The 22,017-nt window shown below is 41.2% G+C and overlaps 1 protein-coding gene across 5 annotated transcripts in view; it reads right to left on the reverse strand.

Annotated features, from left to right (window-relative positions):
- Positions 1-1,089: 1,089 nt before the first annotated feature.
- Positions 1,090-22,017, reverse strand: part of LOC307115275 (leucine-rich repeat-containing protein 37B-like) — an 86,192-nt gene continuing 65,264 nt past the window's right edge. For 2 of the 5 annotated variants that reach the window (XM_079798436.1, XM_079798433.1), the window contains 8 exons: positions 16,410-16,525; positions 14,220-14,354; positions 13,605-13,732; positions 13,065-13,169; positions 6,261-6,298; positions 1,518-1,569; positions 1,309-1,436; positions 1,090-1,202 (listed from right to left, as the gene is read on the reverse strand). In XM_079798436.1, coding sequence (XP_079654562.1) covers positions 1,118-1,202; positions 1,309-1,436; positions 1,518-1,569; positions 6,261-6,298; positions 13,065-13,169; positions 13,605-13,732; positions 14,220-14,354; positions 16,410-16,525 — 787 coding nt within the window. In that variant the 3' untranslated portion in view covers positions 1,090-1,117. Of the gene's footprint in view, positions 1,203-1,308; positions 1,437-1,517; positions 1,570-6,260; positions 6,299-12,947; positions 13,170-13,604; positions 13,733-14,219; positions 14,355-16,409; positions 16,526-22,017 lie in introns of those variants that run through there. The other 3 variants (XR_013815101.1, XM_079798434.1, XM_079798435.1) reach the window with 3 other exon arrangements.

Below are 22,017 nucleotides of genomic sequence, written 5' to 3' on the forward strand. Positions count from 1 at the left end.
AGCCGGACTGGGAGATTTTTAATTAAAAAAAAAGAATACCAAAAAACCTACTGTGAATTTTACACTAGCTTCTAAGGGTGAAGAACCTGCTACTCCAGGACAGGGCACACATTTGTGCATGATCTTAAAAGCTTGGGAGCACAAGTAGGCTTAGGGACCCAAATATTCTGACAACCCCAAGACCTGTTGAGAGGGGTAAAAGTGAATGATCTTCTATGGATAGGAGGTCAAATATCCTACCTAATAATAGACAAATATGCAAATTGACCGTACCTTCGCTATGCCCGCGATTGGCCAGGAGAAGTGGGGGGCAGGACTCGGGGTGGCCGATTTGGCCGGCGGGACGCTGAGCTCGCGTCGTCAGCGGCAGCTCGAGCTCAGCGTCTGCGCCATGGCTGTGCTGCGGCACAGAAGGGGCCTCTGGGGCAGCCAGCTCACGTCCCACCGCGAACCATCAAAAGTGGGGGAGCTGGGTGCCTGTCCGCGCAGGCACCAGGCCTTTCAGAAGCCTCCAGCGGGGCGGAGGCTTCTGAAAGGCCTGGTGCACCAGCGGACAGGCACCCAGCTCCCCTGCGATCGAAAGCAAAAGTGTGGGAGCTGGGTGCCTGTCCACTCAGGCACCAGGCCTTTCAGAAGCCTCCGCCACGCTGGAGGCTTCTGAAAGGCCTGGTGCACAAGTGGACAGGCACCCAGCTCCCCCGTGATCGAAAGCAAAAGCATGTAGGGGACCCTACACGTGCATGATTCAATCATGCACTGGGCCTCTAGTGTTAGAAATAACTGGTGATCCAGGGGGACAGAGCACCAGAATACCTATATCCCTGGGAGAGGGGATGTCTTTCAGTTCTCAGGGACTGAGTGTATTGGGGAAACAAGACCTCTTCACCCTGGTTGGACCACACTGCTGCTTGAGGAAGTATTGGCTTCCCCAGGGGTTCCAGCTTCAGCCCTGCTTTTCTTGCCAAGGCCCTTGTTATTTGCATATAAATACTTGGCTATTTAGACTTTAATTCCTTACCTCATGGCTAGAGTTGGTTATAAATTGACACATTTGAAATATATGTTTAATTAAACATGCTTTAATAAGGCTGAGGATGTGGTTCAATCAGTGGAGGTTTTATCCCTCACTCTCCTCTGCTGCCTCTTCACCAGCATATTCTGATGCGTCCATCTTGTCTCCGCTGGCTTCTTCAGCCTGTTCCCTGGGGTAAGAAGAAGGCCAAGGCTATTAATCTTGAAAAACAACAACACACTATGCATTATTTCCTCATTTTAGATAAGAATTCTTAATTGTTCCCAATCATTTACATTTTTAGGAAAGCTTCATTCTCATCTGTATCCTGAGTCTTTACATCACTTTTCCTCTGACATATGGACAGGAGAGGTGCAAACAGATTCTTCAGGAAAAGCAACAGCCTTCTCCAGAAACCGCCCTCCTACAAAACAGAGAGGGAATTCTGAACTCTGCGTTTCCCCTGCTTTGTCCCATCAAAGCACTTTATCCTCCCCAAATTTACCTCCAGCTCGTATTCTGCTGATTTGTTCTGCTGGACACTTGCAACAGAGCCCCTTGGAAGAAAATACATGCTGACAATTAGTGATTCCATGTCTCTTACCCGTATAGCTCTTATTGGGACTCAATGGTTATCTGGGTCCATACTCCTGAGCAAAATCACCCTAGACCTGGGACTTTGCAAACAATTCCTTGTATATTGGGCTTCCAGAAGTCCTCTGTGTGTGTTTAAAATGCCCCTGCAATGCCTCTGGGAGACCTATGTATGTGGCTTGTGTTAGGGTCACTGAGAGAGGAACGCATGAGGCCAAAGTGGTAAGGGGTTATAGGGTTAGGGTTATTACAGCTGGAAAGCCAGATGGGCTGAGCCCTTTCAAAATGGCACCAGCTCCCAGGGACAGGGAGTCAGAGATTTTAAAGGACTCTAGGTGGGCTTTTTCTGGGCAGAGAATTCTCTGGACAGGTCCTGAAGGGAAAGATATGGGTCTTAGCAAGTGGAATGTGGTATAAGTGAAAGGGAATATTGGCTATGAAGTGGTGCAAAGATCAGTTCCCAGGAGGGTTTATCCATTCAATTATTTGATCAGATCTAATATTCCATTCTTTTTGTTTTATGGAATAGAGACGAAGGTCATATCTTTCGTAGCTACTTCCTGCTGAAGGGGGGATATCGAGATCATAAGGGGATGAACTTTGATTATAGTCATCTGGAACACTGTATATATTCCTCATGATTGGAGCAAGGGGTTGCAGCAGCATGATTTCTCCAAGAAACTGGTTGGTGAAAGCTCGAAAGCGGTCTTGTTGAGTGACTTGGGATGTAAAAGCTCATTGTGAGGATACCTTTCTCTGTCTCCCAGTCAACTGGACTGGGACCTGCACCCTAATCTATCTCACCTCTGAAATAGACATTGCCCCTACTAATCAGTCCTTCAAGGTTCCTCTCACTGCTTACACTCGGATCAAGAGAGGTATTGTCCTCCATCCCTTCCTTGCCAGCCTAGGAATAGCTACAGGCCTAGGCACTGGTATAGGGGGACTGGCAACGTCCCTTTCCTACTATCAGAGCCTATCCAAAGACCTTGCAGATAGCTTAGAGGAAATTGCCCAAAGTATTGACTCAGTACAGAATGAGATAGATTCTCTGGCAGTAAAATCAGAGGACCTGACCTCACAGCTGAGAAAGGGGGGCTATGCCTAGACCTAGAGAAAAAACGCTGTTTTTACACCAATCAGTCTGGCATACTAAGAAATGGGGCCAAAACACTAGTTGATAGTGCCTCAAAAGTCTGACAACAACTTTCACAATCTTGGGGTTCCTGGCTACAGAATCCTAACTGGATCTTCTGGCTTTTACTTCTAGGCGGACCCCTCTTAATGTTCTTCTTGACACTCATCTTTGGCCTGGGCATCCTAAGAGCCCTTCCCTCCTTCCTCCAAAATCATATTCAGGCAATCAGATCCATAGGGGAAACGATGCTATTCCAGACCTACACTAGATATTATCTCCTCCCTCTATCACTGACTAAATAGGGGCATCTCTACACCCCACCTGAGCATGAAGCAGCTACAGAAGAATGAGATCAGCATCCCTCATCAACCCCATCTTGCAGGAACACCAGCTTATAAGAATCCCAGCTTACAGGGGGGAACAAAAAGGCTGGATTGTTAGACACATTCTTGCACTCCATTATGCCCTGCTTGGGACTCTTGCCCCTCCCAGCCATTTTCTTGTTCACCAACCAGTTTCTCAATGTAGGTCTCACGATTAACAGCCTTTGGTTTCCAATAAACTGCCTTACCCAGTTCCCAGTGGACCACCTACACCTGATCCAACCAGTTACTCTGACTGACCTTTACAAGAGACATGAATATCCTGCATCCTCTACTCTGCCCTGTTGATGCCATTTTGGTCTCAGCCCTTCTGCTAGCAGATGTAACAATCCTATCTAATAAAAGGTTAATATGCAAATCGACTGATTGGTGGAACTGGTTGCTATGATGTGCACTGACCACCAGGGGGAAGACACTCGATGCAGGAGCTGCCCCCTTGTGGTCAGTGCACTCCCACAGGGGAAGCATCGCTCAGCCAGAAGCCCTGAGCCAGCTCACAGCTGGTGAGTGCAGCGGCAGTGGCAGGAGCCTCTTTCCACCCCGCGGCAGTGCTAAGGATGTCCAACTGCTGGGGAGTGGGTCTAATCCGTCAGTAGGACATCCCCTGAGGGTTCCCAGACTGCGAGAAGGTGCAGGCCAGGCTGAGGGGACCCCCGAGTACACGAATTTTGTGCACCAGGCCTCTAGTACATTTATAATTATCCATTTTGGCCTCATGTGTTCCTCCTTCAGTGACCCTTACAGGTTGGCATGGGATATAGGTATGATTTTCAGCTCCACTCACCTTCTTGGCCCTTGCACAAGTGCCCTCATGCAGTGAAAAAATAAAAATAAAAAAGCACAACCACACTGGGCAGAAGCAGTTTACACTCTCCAGAAGCATTTTACATCTGTTTTTAGACGTAGTCTCACATGCATCATGTGTTGGGGCAGGGTGAGGAGGTGTTTTTATTTTTCTAGTTGCTTTATCCTATAAGTTAAATCACACGAACTAAATATCTGACCCCAACTAGCAAAGTTATCTAGCTTGCTGACTGCCACTGATGAGGGAGTGGTGAAATCAGTTTAAAGGTCGTAACGGACACTGAATTACAAAGACTTACTTTTTTAATACAAACAGAATAGAAAAAAATCAGAGTGCATAATAATTTTGTTTTAGAAACTACTTATGTCTGGCATGTGTGTACTGAGGTGACATAAAATGTGGCTCACAGCCCAAGCGCAATATAATCAATGGAAAAGTCCCCAACAATGGGCAAGGTATTTCCCCTTTCCCCTCTCCATTTCCTTTTTATTAAAGAAAAAGACAAACTACTGTAAAAGGTCTCTCCCAGTTAAAATTCTATGAGTTTAGATAAAGGGAATACAGAGAGTAAGGGAACTGAAAACTAGTACAGTAAGTCCTCGATTTTGGGGACCTATATTTGGACTTTTGATTTAACAGACAAAATTTCTGGTCCATATGTCATATGTGAAAAATAATAACCTGTTAATTTTAAAATGCTTCTAAGCAAAGTTTGCTTGTAATTAAATTAGCAGGTTATTTTTTTTGTTAATTCACTATTATTTTAAACAAATTTTAGGAAATAGGTCATAAGTTTGAAAAAAAACTGTCTTAATATTTATGTAAGTAAATATTATATATCTACAACTATAGTCTACATATTTAAATCCAAGAGTCACTCCTTATAAAAAATGATTGGGAAATGATCAGGAAGTAATTACACTGCACGACTTTCTGCAGCAGTTCTAACGTGTGCAGGCACGGTTGGTTCTGAGGTGTGCTAAGCCCCAGCCGTGTGCATTTGTTGACTCTCGGTGACTAGTGAACGCATGCATTTACTAGGCCTGTTCAGTATAAATTTAACATTACAGAAATACATACAGAAAATTTTTCTGTGAAATTAAACTTTTCATATATAATTTTAATTACACAAATGGGACTACATAAGTAAAAATGGGTAATCTAAAACGTCATTCTGAAATTTGTTTAAAACAACAGTGAATTAATAACAAAATGTCATTTTAACATATGCATTTGGAAAACCTACTTTTTTAATTCACTTTTGGCTTTAAAGGACACACCCTTGCTCAAATTAGTCTGTTAAATTGAGGTGTTCCTGCTAATTTGCAGGAAGGACTCATATATTCTACCTTTCATCAGCCTTAAAGGAGAATAGTGCCCTTACCCTAAGACCATGTGGCCTTCCCTACTCTTTCCCCAGAGCCTTCATCACCAGCAGAAACACAACCAAGACCTCTCCCTCTACACCATCTCCTTAAAGGAGTAGTGACAGCAGACACATCTGTGCCAGTCACATTCTATTTCAGCTTTGGCTAAGGAACCATTTTTGCAAAATCTAGTCAAAGCATCAGGATACATATTCTTTCCAAATTTGTTGGTTTCCTCACTGTAAAATGAGGAGATTGAAATAGATGAGTTACAAATTCTCCTGTAGTTTTTTTTTTTAAATAATGAATTTACTCCCAGACCATAAGTTTTTGTTTTTTTTTTCAGTTCCTGTGAGATATATTTTTCTTCTGTGCAACCTCCTCTACTGTTTTATGAAAAATCTGCTCTTTTCCAATCAGGATCATCTCACTGACAGGGAGAGCTCATGTACGGGTTGATCCGCCCATGAGCTCTGGAAGTTCTGCAATGCATCTTGTGAGGTTTGTTCACCTGGATGTACTCAGTGACCAGAGAATCTACGTCTAAACCCTTAAGCTTGGTGTTGATTTCTGCATTTTTAAGCACATGCAGCAAAATTCAGCACTCGATTTGGGCCACTGACCTTGTGCCCAGCCCTACTCTTTGGCCTGGGCACACCTACCAACTCCACTATTGTAACGATAGGATGGCACACATAACTTGTGTAAAGTGACATCCTTCACCTGGTTGGTAGTTTTTTGAATATGCATACCCTTGATGGCTTAGGTAGTTTCACAAGTGTGCTTAAAGTGAAAAAAAAGAAAAAAAGGTTTAAACCTCTGGACTTCCATGATTTTGTTGGTTTTTCTGACTCAAGTGAATAATGAACCATTTTCAGAGGTCACCTCTGGCTCCTTACAGAAAGAGGAAGTTCCTCTAGTTCTAAAATTCTACTTTAAAAATCACCAGACTCATATTTACCTGGAGCTTACATTTGTAGACTCCTTACTGCGACAAATCTGTTTGGGAGAAAACAACATCATGATTATTCATCACAATGACCACTGAATCTAAAGCAGCGGTTCTCAACTTGGGGGTCGCGACCCTTTTGGGGGTCGAATGACCCTTTCACAGGAGTCGCCTAAGACCATCGGAAAACACAGATATTTACATTACGATTCATAACAGTCGCAAAATTACAGTTATGCAGTAGCAACGAAAATAATTTTATGGTTGGGGTCACCACAACATGAGGAACTGTATTAAAGGGTCGCGGCATTAGGAAGGTTGAAAACCACTGCTCTAAAGCTTTGATTCCTTCCCTTTTAAGTGAGATGATAACTTTTTTGAGGACAGGAACTCAGTTCAATATTCCTTGGACTCTTTCATAGTCCCTAATTTAACCTTTTGCACTCAGATGTCGAGTGTGACTCAACACGGTTAGCATTAGAATAAAGGAATTGAGAACAAAGCAAGCGAGTGCAAAGGGTTAAGACCTTGCAATGCATTTTATTGGCTGTTTTAGATAACATTCAGCAGATAATTCTTAGAAATAGAAAATAGAAGTATCTACCAGAAACCTACACAGCAGCTTTGTTTTAGGTCAAGAACAAGAGTAGGATGCCCGTTATTACTGTTACTACTCATCATTGTCAAGGAGGTCCTAATCAATTTAATTAGAAAAATGAAGTATTGGAAATAAAGAGACAAAACATATTTGCACATGAGATGATGCAAAACCTAAAAAGCCCAAGAGCCATAGATTAAACTTTTAAAAAATATTTTTTTATTGATTTCAGATAGGAAGGGAGAGGGAGAGTGATAGAAACATCCATGATGAAAATCATGGATCTGCTGCCTCTTGCACACCCCCTACTGGGGATCAAGCTCACAACCGGGCATGTGCCCTTGACTGGAATTGAACCCGGGACCCTTCATTCTGCAGGCCCTATTCGCTCAGCCAAACTGGTTAGGGATAGATTAAACTTTTATTGGCAGTAATACAATTCAGTAATATGGCTAAATCCAAAATCAAGAGATCAACATACAGCTATAGCTGGTTTACTTAGTGGATAGAGTGTTGGCCTGCAGACTGAAGGGTCCCAGGTTCGATGCCTGGGTTACGGACTCCATACCCAGTGGGGAGCATTCAGGAGGAAGCCGATCAATGATTCTCATTATTGATGCTTCTATCTCTCTCTCTCCCTCTCCCTTCCTTTCTAAAATCAATAAAAATATATTTTAAAAAAGAGATCAACATGCAAACCTCAATATCTTTCCTACATACCACAAATAACAAATTAAAAAATGGAATAGCCCATTTACATTAAATATATAAAGTACCTAGAATAAACTTAACAAAAAATGTGTTAAGACCCATGTAATAAAAACATTAAAACTCTTCTAAAGGCCAGTAAGAGAATACACATGAGGTATCCTGTCCCTAGAATTTTGTAAAGATGTCAATTCTCCTCAAATTAAACTTACAGATGCAAGGCAATCCTATTCAAATGCCAAGATAGTTTTTTTTAAATTGATTTTAGTGAGAGGAAAAAGAGGTAAAGAAACATCGATGTAAGAGAGAAACATCTGTGTGAGTGACAAACATCAATGGGTTGCCTACAAACCACTTCTGACCAGGGATCAAACCCAAAATATGGGTATGTGCCCTGACCAGGAAGTGAACACACTACCCTTTGGTGCATAGAACAACGTGCCCACCAACTGAGTCACATCAGGCAGGGCCCCAAATAGTTTTTAAACAAAAACTGGCCAGCTGATATTTGGTAGAGGAAATGTGCAAGAATAGCTATGCAATTTATGAAAAAGAAGATAAAAAATCAGGAGCTTACCCTACTAGATGTCAAAATATAAAGGAATTGTAATTAATAGTGATACTGCTATTACCTAGTGATACAGAAAAAGATAACTGGATCAAAGAATAGTGTCCTGACAAAGATAGCATTTTAGATCAGTAAAGAAAAAGCCATCCAATAAAAAATTTGAAAACAATTGAATCTTCATGTAGATAGAAAAGCAGTCAACCACACTAAAAACAAAGTCAATGATCAAGTTAAAGAATTAGAAATAACAATAAATGTTATAAAAAGGACTAAAAAATTATCAGAGACTATTTACATACTATGAGATGACAAAGGCCTCACTAACAAAATCCACACCCCATAGCCATGACAAGACTGTCAGATATAGTGACAGACTGTCTACACACATCCTAGTCTTCACAGCCCTTGCCATCTTCCACCCTTGATTGTTTTCTTCCTGTTGATTTTTGGAACTCTTTTTATATTAAACTAGAGGCTCAGCGCATGACATTGTGCAAGACCCAGACCCACCACACCGCGAGACCCATCAATGCACCTCCTGGTGACTGGTCATTTGGTCGTTATGGTGTTACAGCCACTGGCCTTTTATAAAAGAGATATCTTAATCCTTTCAGTGGCTTTCATTTAATTTCAATGTTTCAAATATGCCCAGGGTTTTTGTGTGTTTTCTTTTTTATTTTGTTAATCCTCAGGATATTTTCCCCATTACTTTTCAGAGAGAGTAGAAGGGAAGAAGGGAAAGGGTGGAAGAGAGAAAGAGAGAGTGAGAGAGAGAGCAATGGATGTGAGAGAGACACATCTACTGGTTGCCTCCCACATGGCATGTGCCCTGAATGTGGACAGAGATTGAACCTGCAACCCAGGTACATGCCCTGGACCAGGAATCAAACCCATGACCCTTCGGTGTATGGGGCGATGCTCTAACCACTGAACAAAACCAGGGCCCCAGGGTTTTTGTCTTTAAGGAGACAGAACAGTGGAGTAAGAAGCACAAGCTTTGTATTCAGGCAAAACAAGATTCTGTTTTTGGTTTTGCCACTGTGGCCTTAAGTTGATCTCCATCTATGGGAAGAGGACTGTACTATGGTCCTCGCCAAATTGTGGAGATTGAATCAGATAATACATGGAAAACGTTTCATCTATGCTTGACATAAACCAGTGCTAAGCCTGGTAATGGTGTCACAGACAAGGTGATTTCTGCCTATGGCAGTGGTTCTCAACCTTCCTAATGCCGCGACCCTTTAATACAGTTCCTCATGTTGTGGTGACCCCCAACCATAAAATTATTTTTGTTGTTACTTCATAACTGTAATTTTGCTACTGTTATGAATTGTAATGTAAATATCTGTGTTTTCCGATGGCAATAGGCGACCTGTGAAAGGGTCCTTCGACCCCCAAAGAGGTTGTGACCCACAGGTTGAGAACCGCTGTCCTATGGTATTAGACGCAGAAAGCTCTTTCCCAACACCAGGTTATAAAAATGTTGCTCCTAGCCCTAGCTGATATGGCTCAATTAGTTGGACATTATCCCATGCATCAAAAGGCTGCTGGTTCAGCCCAGCCAGTGTGCCTCAGTGGTTGAGAGTTGATCTATAAACCAGGAAGTCACTGTTCAATTCCCGGTCAGAGCACATGCCTGGGTTTCAGGCTAAATACCCAGTAGGGGTATGCAGGAGATAGCTGATCAATGTTTTTCCCTCTCCTCCCCTCCTCTCTCACTATAAATCAATAAAAAATATTTAAAAAATAATAATAAGCCCTGGCCAGTGTTTCTCAGTGGTTAGAGAATCAGCCCTCCCACCAAAGGGTTGCAGATTCAATTCCCAGTCAAGGGCATGTACCTGCATTGTAGGTTCAATCCTTGGCCCAGTGGAGCTCCTGCAGGAGGCAACCAATAGATTTGTCTTTTCTCTCTCTCTCTCTCTCTCTCTCTCTCTCTCTCTCTCTCTCTCTCTCATCCCTCTCTCTCTCTCTCATCCCTCTCTCTCCCTACATTTTCTTTAAAAAAAGGTAATGGAAAAATATCCTTGGGTAAAACATTTTTTAAATAATAATATAAAATATTGCTTTTTATTTTCTTCTAATACTTTTATGGGTTGTTTTTTTTTATATTTATGTAAATATGTTTGTTTGAGGTGAGAAACAGAGATCTGCTGTTATTTTTCCCTCAAATACTAGATGGGTAGCTTTTCCATTACCATTTATTCATTTTTCTTCCACAGATTACAGTACTAAAAGGAGATGACTGGATCAGAAAACTGTGGTACATCTACACAATGGAATACTATGCTGCCATAAAAAAGAAGGAATTCTCATCATTTGCAGCAACCTGGATGGAATTGGAGAATATTATACTAAGTGAAATAAGCCAGTCAATGAAAGAAAAATACCACATGATCTCACTCATTTATGGATAATAAAGAACATTATAAACTGATGAACAAAAAGATAGATACAGAGACAGTAAAGCAACAAACAGACTTTCAAATTACAGGGGGAAAGTTAGGGAGAGGGGGGGGAGATAAGAAATCAAACGAAGGACTTGTATGCATGCATATAAGCATAAACAATGGACGCAAAACTCTGGGGGGTGAGGGCAAGTGTGGGTGTGGGGTGGGGGGGTAATGGTAAGATATGTACACATATAATACCTCAATAAAAAATTAAAAAAAAATAAAATAAAAGGTGACATTTCAGAAGTCATAGGAACACACAGGTCTGTCTATTGCTATACTCTGTATGCTACTTCAAACAAATATTAGGTTGCATTATTCCTCATTGTGAAATTGCCTCATCTTTCTTCCTTTGAACACATTACTATCCACTACAAAACATGACATGCTCAAAAAGCTTATCTAAGTGGGAAGAGAAAATAATAAAACGACATAAGTAAATACAAATGCAAGGTTAAACCACATAGAAATTAAATACAGTTTAGGAGTTTATAGAAATTCCAAAAAAGCAAAAGGCCATATGCCACCGGGAGATGTAGAGGGTACTGTGTGGGCAATGGCCAATTACTTTCTTCCCAGAGGTCTTGGCAAGTTGACCCCAAGCTACAGCCCAGGCTGCTAGGCTCAGAAATAGGACTCTCTTCACCAAGAGAAAACTCACTTCTTCCTATCGTGGAAGTCTCAACTTATCAACACCGCAGGATTAATAAAAAATCAGAATGCCAGATTATGACCTGACAGTGAGAACTACATCTGTTCCACAGACAGCATCTGTGCCTCTACTTGATCAGGGAAACACATTCTGTAGAGATAGGCCTCCATGGCACACTAAAGTACAATCAGAGAACAGAATAAGAACAAAAGGAGCCCTAGCAGGTTTGGCTCAGTGGATAGAGCATTGGGCCTGCCAACTGAAGGGTCCCGGGTTTGATTCTGGTCAAGGGCACATGCCTGGGTTGCGGGCTCGATCCTTAGGAGGGGACGTGCAGGAGGCAGCCAATTTCATCATTGATGTTTCTATCTCTTATCTCTCTCTCCCTCCCACCCTCTCTCTGAAATCAATAAAAATATATTTTTTAAAAAGAACAAAAGGAATCAGCTAAATCCAATGTTTAATGAAATGGACTGAGTAAGCCAGATCCATTCAACTCCTAGACAGGCACAGCCAAGCTAGTGGGCTTGACTCACCACATGTGCTGCCTGAGATGACATCTCTACTCTTAGGAAACGTGAGGATGGACAATGCTCATGTTGGTCTCTTCTTCACCTACTCTCTGCTTTTACTACGGACCAATCCTCCTGCAGATAGACATTATTTCTCTGTAGCAGTTAATGCATCTCATCAGGTTTTACTCCAGTCTGATAGACCAGGAAGCCATTTGGTCCTTACCCATCTCGGCTCTGCTCCATGATGTGTTGACCTTGGTATTTCTCTCTTGGGGAGCCACCTTTTAAAAAACTTCTTACTATATTTTTAAGATCTCAGGGGAGGGGAATGACTTATTATTGGCCCTCTCCCCCAACCCCCCCAAAAATGGTACCAGTTTCACAAAAGGACTAGGACCAGGAGGGCTGGAGTACTCAAGGAAGGCTTTGTGAAGAGAGATGAACTGGCTTTTGAGAAAGTCACAGGATTTCCCCAGACAGAGCAAAATAAGGGAATTTTAGATGGGCAAAGGACATCAATAAAAGTGGGAATGGGCCTGGTATGGCTAGGTTATGGTGAGGGGTGGCTTTGGCTGCCATGACTGTTGAAAGGGTAAATAAAATATATTAGGCTGGATTAGTAGGGTAGAGTCCAGATCGTCAGCTTATTAAATCACTCTTTTAATGTCAGCAATCTGCTTGTAGGGAAAGTACACCACTATGTAATTGAACAAAAGGGACACAGACAAGCTCTAGGAACAGGTGACTCTAACATGACATGCTTTAGAGAAGCCTGATGCAGGATTTAGGCTACAGTGTTTTAACTGAACCTACTTACACCATGCCATACACACTGGAGAAGAAAGCTGCTAAGTAAACCAGAATTGACAAGATCACACTTTTATCGTTTTGCCATGTCCTGTCTGCTAGGGTGACATAGCTCCATGAGGGTGGTGATTCTACATCTCTTTTCATTTCAGCCAACAAGGAAAGAAATCCATGCTAGAAAGAGAGTAATGAGTGCATTACTCGACATCATTCATTTTGAGTTGAAGAGATTTTGCTATCATGTCAATTCTGGCCTATCAAACATAAGTTTCAAAATAGTCTAGTAACTTATCTTGATTTCAATTCCAGAGAGATCTCTGGGAATGGGATTCATTTTAAAATCCATAGAATATAAATGTGTAATAAAAGAACAAATCTTATCTCAGAGCTTGTGAATAAAGAGGAGCATCTAGTAGTAGTAGGTGGGACAGTGGCTTTGATTTTCAGGTTGTGGGTTCTGAACCTTCTCTAAAGACGGAATATATATTGGAAATCTGAATTAACTGTTGTCTTACCGCAATGAGGCAGAAAACTACAAAGAAAAAAGCTACTACTGCAATCACAGGCGATGCTATGATGACTGTGTTGTAGTTCTTAAATCCTGGCACTTCTTTTGTGAACTGAAAAAATAAAAAAGAACATTTTAAAAAAATGAAACACCAAAGAGATGGATGGGATAAAAATAACTATTATCTAGCCTATTCTAGAGAATAGCTAACTATTCATAACTATAACTCTAAAATCCCACTCTTCCAGATGAATAGCTAGCATATAGGTTCTTCACGAACATACCAAATCTCATGTGTTATGTAATCTGAGAATCAGCATTGACTTGTACAATTTACTTATTTTGGGTGTTAGGTCCTCTTCTCCTCTACCCTAGAGCGTGGCATAATTCCTAAATGAGCAAAATGGGAGATCGCTATTTTAGCCAAAGTTACATGGTCAAGATGAAATTCAGACGAAGTGCCCCTGGTCTTCCTACCTGAGTCCTTTTATGGCATGTCCTAAACTGACTAAAAGCCCAGGTTCCTTGTTACAGGAGCTGTCCTCACCTCATATGACTCCTCCTCTTCCTGTTCCCCCAGGGCTTCCATCCTGTCATTTTTCCATTGTTCGGTATCCCACTCTCCCTTGGAAACCTTTACTTCCTGCTGCTCATCAAGCAATTTCATCAGTAGGCCTGTTCCAGAAAATAGTTTCCTCAATTTATTTGTGAAACTTGAATTATATAATTCAGGTTTAAGAGAAGGGTTCCCTCTGTTGTTTATCAAATGACTCTGGGGCATATCTGCATTGTGTACATTTGAAAATGGGAGTTTAGTGAATGCTAATAACATTGATTCTGTATCTTCTAGATATTCCTCCAAGAAGATATTCCCTCCAATAAGGTTGCCAGGCCAGTGTGGCTCAGTGGTGAGCACTGACCTATGAACCAAGAGGTCATGGTTCGATTCTTGGTCAGGGCACATGCCTGGGTTGCAGGTTCCATTCAAAGTGAGGGGACTGGAGGAGGCAGCTGATCAATTATTCTCTCTCATCGTTGATGTTTTTATCTCTCTCCCTCTCCCTCTCGAAGTCAATAAAAATTTATTTTCAAAAACAAAATAAGGCAATATGTAATTCAGTGCACTAATAATATTTTTTATCATTAAAGACTAGCTGCTCACTCATGAAGGCTGACAAAGTATCGCTATTTTTCTTTGAGGATGCCCTCTCTGGCTCAATAGTCAGCTCAGTGCTGTTGTACATCTTCCGGCCTTGTAATATTTTCATGAATGGTCCTTCTGTAAGTACTTTTTCATCTGTCAAAAAAGAGATCACATTTGATATTGAAAGACTCGTGGGATCAGTTCTTTGTCAGTCCACAGCCATACATCCCAGTCAAATAAATAGGGAATCAGCAAATATCTGAATGCCATTTAGAGAGGAGAAAAATATATCCCAACTTAGACCTATAATTTTCGACACAACAAAAGGAGAAAATGCATCTTTTAAAAAAGTGGTTATTGCTGAAACCGGTTTGGCTCAGTGGATAGAGCGTCAGCCTGCGAACTCAAGGGTCCCGGGTTCGATTCCGGTTTAGGGCATGTACCTTGGTTGCGGGCACATCCCCAATGTGGGGTGTGCAAGAGGCAGCTGATCGATGTTTCTCTCTCATCGATGTTTCTAACTCTCTATCCCTCTCTCTTCCTCTCTGTAAAAAATCAATAAAATATATTTTTTAAAAAAAGTGCTTATTTACTTAGAACATTCCATAGCATGACATATGGTGACTATATTTAGGATTATTCCATTGTTCCCCAAGGCCAATTGCCGGTTACTGGAGAAAAGCCAAGGCTCGAAGACCCACTCAGTTAGACTCTCTGCGGTTCTACTGTGACTCCTCACATTCACACACCCCATCCTGTGCTGCCTCAGATGCAGAGGGAGCCTGAGGCTTCCTCTCTCCACTCTTCAGGGTTCTTGTGTTCTTGCTACATCACAGATGACCATGATTAACACCCACTGCTAACAGGTCCTCATCTGGACACACCCTTCTCCACTAACCCACTGGTTCCTTACTTGGGCCCTGCTTCCACATAAGCCAGCCCCATAACGGAAGGCTCTATACAGAAAAACAACATGTCTACCCTCGCTCTGTGCTTAAGATTTAGGCAGGTATCTGGGATGTACGTTAAAAGACTTGCCAGGTTGTGTATCACTGTGGAATGTTCAATAAACTATGGAATAATACTTGGGTTTCTAAAATACACAAGGGAAAAAATAACTTTTGTCAGATGCCTACTTTGCTATCCTTTCTTGTCATTTCTTATATTTTCAGCTTTACTTGGGGAACCATCCAAAGCTTCTGATTGTGTGAAGCTCAAGTGTGCCATTGTCAGGTGGTACACAAGAATTTTCAGAAGAATTAAAAGTATTGCTGGTGGTGATAAGGGTCAGAGAAGGAGGGAACGTCTTGGGAAAGAGCATGGACTTGCGGAGAGCCCAAAACTAGGAGCTGGAGACCTGGAGACCTGGAGAACTGGGCACTAGGTGACAGCTCCTAGCTCTTTCTGATCTTGTTTTTACTCACCTGGAAAAGGAGATTAAAATGCCTCTTGTGCCCACTGTTGGGCAGAAGGGAGTAATATAATTAGTCAAAACATTGTTTTGAAAAATAAGCAACACTGACTTCATGTAAGTAGCACAGCAGTATTATTTATGGTGTGCTCCAGATCACTGAGAGAAATCCATATTCAAGTTATCTGGGCATGAAAGTACACTTTGGAAGTTATCAAGTAGCTGCCAGTAAACCTAATGTGTAGAAAAATACTTAAAAGCACACGAGTATTCAGTGGATAGAAAACCTTGTGCTTCAGAGCCAGTTCAGAGTTGGGCAGTCTAAGAATAAAGAACCTCCCATGCCTTAGAAAGGCTGGGTAGCAGCTTCTGGTGATGGATCCAAAAACTCTGTTTCCAAATAAAACATAAAACAGCACCATTTGTCCTCTTTTCATAATCTTGCAAAAACAAAAATGTATCTATATCTGTCCTACAAGGGAAATGGTAATTCAAACCTAATGCATACAAACAGTTTACCAACTGTGACACACTAATGAACAAGTTCTCATTTGGAAGTAACGCACCCAGCAGAGAGCACAGCACACACTATGTCGCCATTACTGTTAATACCCTTCCCCTTCATCTGACTTTTAGCAAGGAGTAGTGCTTAAAATGTTAGCTACTACTAACATGAACTCTGAGTAAATGAATAAAAATAACACAGTTACTTTATTTGCTTACAAACTTATCATTATTGATTACAAATAAGAACAAAATAAAAATTAAAAAGTTTATCATGAGCAGTTTAAACTCACCACAATGTGTTTTTGCCAGACACATATTGTCACAATGCAGTTTGATTGACTTGGCGACAGCCTCAATAATATTTTTAAATTTGCAGAGGCAGCAGGCCAAATGGTTAGGTAAGATCCTATAAATGGAAACAAAAAGAATTGAATTAGTGGCAAAGGAATTACCTGAGTAGGTAGAAGAGGTAGGCCAAGGCTACCACAGGGCTGGGCAAAGAGAATTGTTGGGGCATCTCTCCTGAAGAGTTTTGGAGTCATCAGTTGGCCATTTGCTGCTCATGAATATTGTAAATAAATAGAAAAGAGGAAAGAAGTGCCCAACAGAAGGGTAAGAATGGCAGTAGGTATGGGATCCCTAGAATAAAGGTGATAGGGATTAGAACTGGGTGACACTGATCTGTAGTTTAATTCAGATGTATCTCTTTCTCCCAACCACAACAAATAATGTTAATAAAATATAAAGTAATTATTTTAAAGAAGAGCCCATGAGTTCACAATGATACTCAAAAAGAAAAGGGATAAGCTATTTATAGAATAATGCCAGCTAAAAAATGAAAAAAGAATAGTCTTTTCAACGAACAGTGCTGGGACAATTGGATATCTCTATGTAAAAAAAAAGGAATTTCAACCCAAACCATATACAGAAATGGACTTAAGTTGGTTGAAAGATCTAAATGTAAAACCTAGCCGAAGCCGGTTTGGCTCAGTGGATAGAGCGTCGGTCTGCGGACTGAAGGGTCCCGGGTTCGATTCCGGTCAAGGGCATGTACATTGGTTGCGGGCATGTCCCCAGTGGGGGATGTGCAGGAGGCAGCTGGTCGATGTTTCTCTCTCATCGATGTTTCTAACTCTCTGTCCCTCTCCCTTCCTCTCTGTATAGAATCAATAAAATATATTAAAAAAAAATAAATAAATAAATGTAAAACCTAGAACTATAAAACTTCTACAAGGAAACATACAGGAAAATCTTTATGACCTTGAATTGGGCAAGATTTCTTAGATACAATACCAAAAGCAGAATATAAAAAACAAAAAAGGGATTAACTGATCATTATCAAAATTAAGAATTTCTGCCCCACAAAGAACACTCTTGGGAGAATGAAGAAACAAGCCACAGAATGGGAGCAAATACTTACCAATTGATATATTTAATATAGGACTTGTTTCCAGAATATATAAATAACCAAAACTCAATATAAAATAGATAAATGATTCAAAGATATACAGATGGCAAATAAACATATGAAAATATATTTTACATTATTAAACATTAGGGAAATGCAAATTAGACCTACACTGAGATACCACTACACACCTATTAAACCAAAATTAAACAGAATGGTCATATCAGGTATTGGCAAACATGTGAAGAAAATGAAATTCTCACAATGGTAGGGATGTAAAATCATACAACCATCTTTGAAAATAGTTTTTAAAAAAACTTAAACATACACCTACTGTCTGTTCCAGTCATTTCACTTCCAGGCATTAATCAAGAGAAATAGAAGTATATTGCCATAAAAAGACTTGCACATAAATATTCATAATAGCTTTATTTGTAATAGTAAAAAATTGGAACAACTCAAATAGCCATCAATACTGATTCATCAATGAAAACTACTGATATATTTATATATAATGGAATACTTTTCAGCAATAAAAAGAAATGAATTATCTATACACATAACAACATGAATGAATCTTAAAATAATCATCTGAGTAAAGGAAGCCAGTTAGAAAAGAGTAGATACTGTATGATTCCATTCTATCTAATAAAAGAGTAATATGCAAATTGACTGTACCTCTGCTACACCCACAAGCCACGCCCACCAGCCAGTCAGGAGCAAATATACAAATAAACCCAACCAAGATGGCTGCGGCCACAGACAGCATGAGGGAGGCTTGGGTTTCCCTGGCAATGGAGGAAACCAAGCTTTCCGCCTGCCCTTGCTGGCCTAGGCCTCCATTCCAGGCTACAAAGTTTCAATTATAGAAGATACATAAATCCCAACAGAAATGGTTGCCGCCACAGAGCAAGCAGGAGGCTTGGCTCCACTCCAGGCTACAAAGTTTCAATTATTTAGAAGGTACATAAATCCCAGATACCTGCTTCCAGCCTTTGCTTGGGTCACTGGGGGGCGTGGCTGGCCTGCAAACCACCACCTGCCCCTCGCCCAAGCTGCCCTATGTTCCAAGGAAACCCCCAACTTGATCTGGGACACCCTTCAGGACAAACCAGCTGGCCCCCACCCATGCACCAGGCCTCTATCCTATCTAATAAAAGAGTAATATGCAGATTGACCATCACTCCAACACACAAGATGGATGCCCCCATGTGGTCAAAGATCCTGCCCCCATGTGGACACAAGAGGGCCACCACAAGATAGCCAGCAGGGAAGGGCAGTTGGGAGGGACCAGGCCTGCAAAGGAGGGCAGTTGGAGGGGACCCCAGGCTTGCAGGAGAGAGCAGTTGTGGGGGGGACCAGGCCTGCAGGGGAGGGCAGTTAGGGGCAAACTGGCTGGCAGGGGAGCAGTTAGGCATCAATCAGGCTGGAAGGGGAATGGTTAGGGGGTTATCAGGCTGGCAGGCAGAAGGAGTTAGGGGCAATCAGGAAGGCAGGCAGGTGAGTAGTTGGGAGCCAGCAGTCCTGGATTGTGAGAGGGATGTCTGACTGCCTGTTCAGGCCTGATCCCGATGGGGATCGGGTCTAAACAGGCAGTCGGACATCCCCCGAGGGGTCCCAGATTGGAGAGAGTGCAGGCTGGGCTGAGGGACACCCCCCTCCATGCACAAATTTCACGCATTGGGCCTCTAGTTTATATAAAATTCTAGAAAATGCAAACTAACCTATAGCAACAGAAAACATATCAATGCTTGCACAGGAATTGGGGATGGCAAGGGGAATGAATGGAAGGAAACTTTAAAAAGAGACATGATGTGAATTTCTGAGGTTATAGACAGTTTGATTTTGGTGATGGTTTTGTGGTGTATGAATATATATTGGTTGAAAGACCTAGTGTAAAACCTAGAACTATAAAATTTCTACAAAAGACATATGAGTGTATATAAACACAATATATATTTATAAATAGAAATTATCATATGTCAATTATACTTCAAAAAGTTATTAGAAGTAAATGATGTGGACAACTGGGAAAACTGGAATGTCAACTCTTTATTATGTAATATTATAGTGAAGGAATTTAATTTCTTCAGTGCCTTAATAGTATTGTAGTTCTACAGAGCAACATCCTAGAGAAAGTCATCTAACTGACAAGGGAAGGATTGACTGTGGCAGATGCTGTGGGAGAACTGAGGAAGATGAGGTTAGACAATCACCAACAGATACGACAATGTGCGGATGACAGTCATTTGTAGGCTGGCCTGTCAAAGGCAGTTGGAGCACACTGGTAATAGCAGAGCCCTTTACTATACTAATTTCATGTAATATCCTCAATTATCCTTAGCATAACAGCAAGTTTCTATTAGCCTGCCATATTGGGAGGGGGAGCACAATTTAAGATGCAATAAGTTCTGTAATAAACTGTCACAATGAGGGTTCGCAGAAATATTTTTTAAAACAAAAAACAAAACAAAAAACCCCTGACCCTTACTTTATACCACATATAAAAATTACTCAAAATGGATCATAGACCTAAACATAACTAGACAACATATGGAAGAAAACAGGAGAAAATCTATGTGATTTTGGATTAGACAATGGGTTCTTACACAAGAAATCTTACCTAATAATAGACAAACATGTAAATTGGCTGTACCTCTGCTACACCATCAGCCAATCAGGAGTGATATGCAAATTAAATCAACAAAGATGGCAGTTAATTTGCATACACATGTGCCAAGTGACAGGGGTGGGACCCTTGCAATGTCACAATGGCGACAATGCAGGCGTTCTGCCCCACCCCCAGTGTCTCAGGGCCTCTGGGCAGTGTGGGAAGGCGGGCCTGAGAGGCGGCTCCATGGCCTGAGCAGAAAGGGGCTGGGCCAGAGTGGAAAGGCAGTGCCGGCAGCCAGGGATAGGAAAGCCCATTCTAGCACAAATCTTCATGCATCGGGCTTCTAGTTCTTAGATAAGAACAGAAAAGTACAAACCAAATAAGAAAAAAATTGCTGAATTAGAGTTTGATGAATTAGAGTTCATCAAAATTAAAAACTTTTCATCTTCAGAGATACTTTTAATAGAACAAACACAGTCACAACCTGGGAGAAGATGTTTACTAAACACATATCTTACAGAAAGGACTTACATTATAAAACTCTTAAAACTCAATAAGATAAATATCCAATTAAAAAGTGGATCTGGCCCTAATAGGTTTGGCTCAGTGGATAGAGCTTTGGCCTGCGGACTCAAGGTTCGATTCCGGTCAAGGGCATGTACCTTGGTTTCGGGCACATACCCAGTAGGGAGTGTGCAGGAGGCAGCTGATTGATGTTTCTCTCTCATCGATGTTTCTAACTCTCTATCCCTCTCTCTTCCTCTCTGTAAAAAATCAATAAAATATATTAAAAAGTATAAAATGAGCATTTTCCATTAAAAAAAATGGATTTGAACAGACACTTCATTGAAAAAGATATTTTCACATAGACATTCCACACCATCAGTTATTAGAGAAATGTAAATTAAAACCACACTGCAATCTAAATACATTCCTACTAGAAAGGCTAATTAAAAAACATACAAATATAAAGGTCAGGTGAAAATGTGAAGCAATTGCAGCTCTCATCTACTGTTGGTGGGAAGGCAAGATGGTACAACCATTTTAGAACACAGTTTAGCTAGAACCATTGACCAGCTACCTCCTGCAAGCCCACAGCCCACACATGTGCCCTGACTGGGAATTGAACCATGACCCCCTGATTCATAGGTTGACTCTCAACCGTTGAGTTACTCACGGCTGAGTCATGTGGGTGTTTTTAGCAGCTTTATTCTTAATAACCAAAACTATAGAAACAACTCAAATGTCCATTAACTTATGACTGCATAAACAAACTGGTATATACACACAATTGGAATACTATGCAGCAATAAAACCTAAAGAACTACTAATAGATGCAGCAACATGTATAAATGTATTTTAAAAAGGGGGGGTTATGCTACATGAAAGAAGCCAAATACAAAAGGCTACACTCTACATTATTCCATTTATAAGACATCTTGGAAAAGGCAAGGCTATGAGGACAGAAATCAGATTGGTGCTCACCAGGGGCTGGTGGTGGAGGAACTGACTGCAAAGAAACATGAGGAGTGAGGAGCCTTTATGGGATGACAAAAGGGTTCTGTATCTCTAATGTGATGGTGGTACATTGATCAAAACTCACTAACTGTACACTTTAAAAGTATTCTTTTTTTTCGTTTTTGTTTTTGTTAATCCTCACCCGAGGAAGGGAGGGAAGGTGGGGATAGGGGAGAGGGAGAGAGAGAAACATTGATATGAGAAAACCACATTGATTGGTTGCCTTCTGCAGGCACCCAACCAGGGCCAGGGATCAAACCTGCAACCCAGATACATGCTCTGGACTGGAAATTAAACCTGAGACCCTTCAGTGTGGGGCCAGTGCTCTAACTATTAAGAAACACTGGCCAGGGTTAAA

This window comes from Cnephaeus nilssonii (genome assembly GCF_951640355.1).
Source record: "Cnephaeus nilssonii genome assembly, chromosome: 19".
Taxonomy (NCBI): domain Eukaryota; kingdom Metazoa; phylum Chordata; class Mammalia; order Chiroptera; family Vespertilionidae; genus Cnephaeus; species Cnephaeus nilssonii.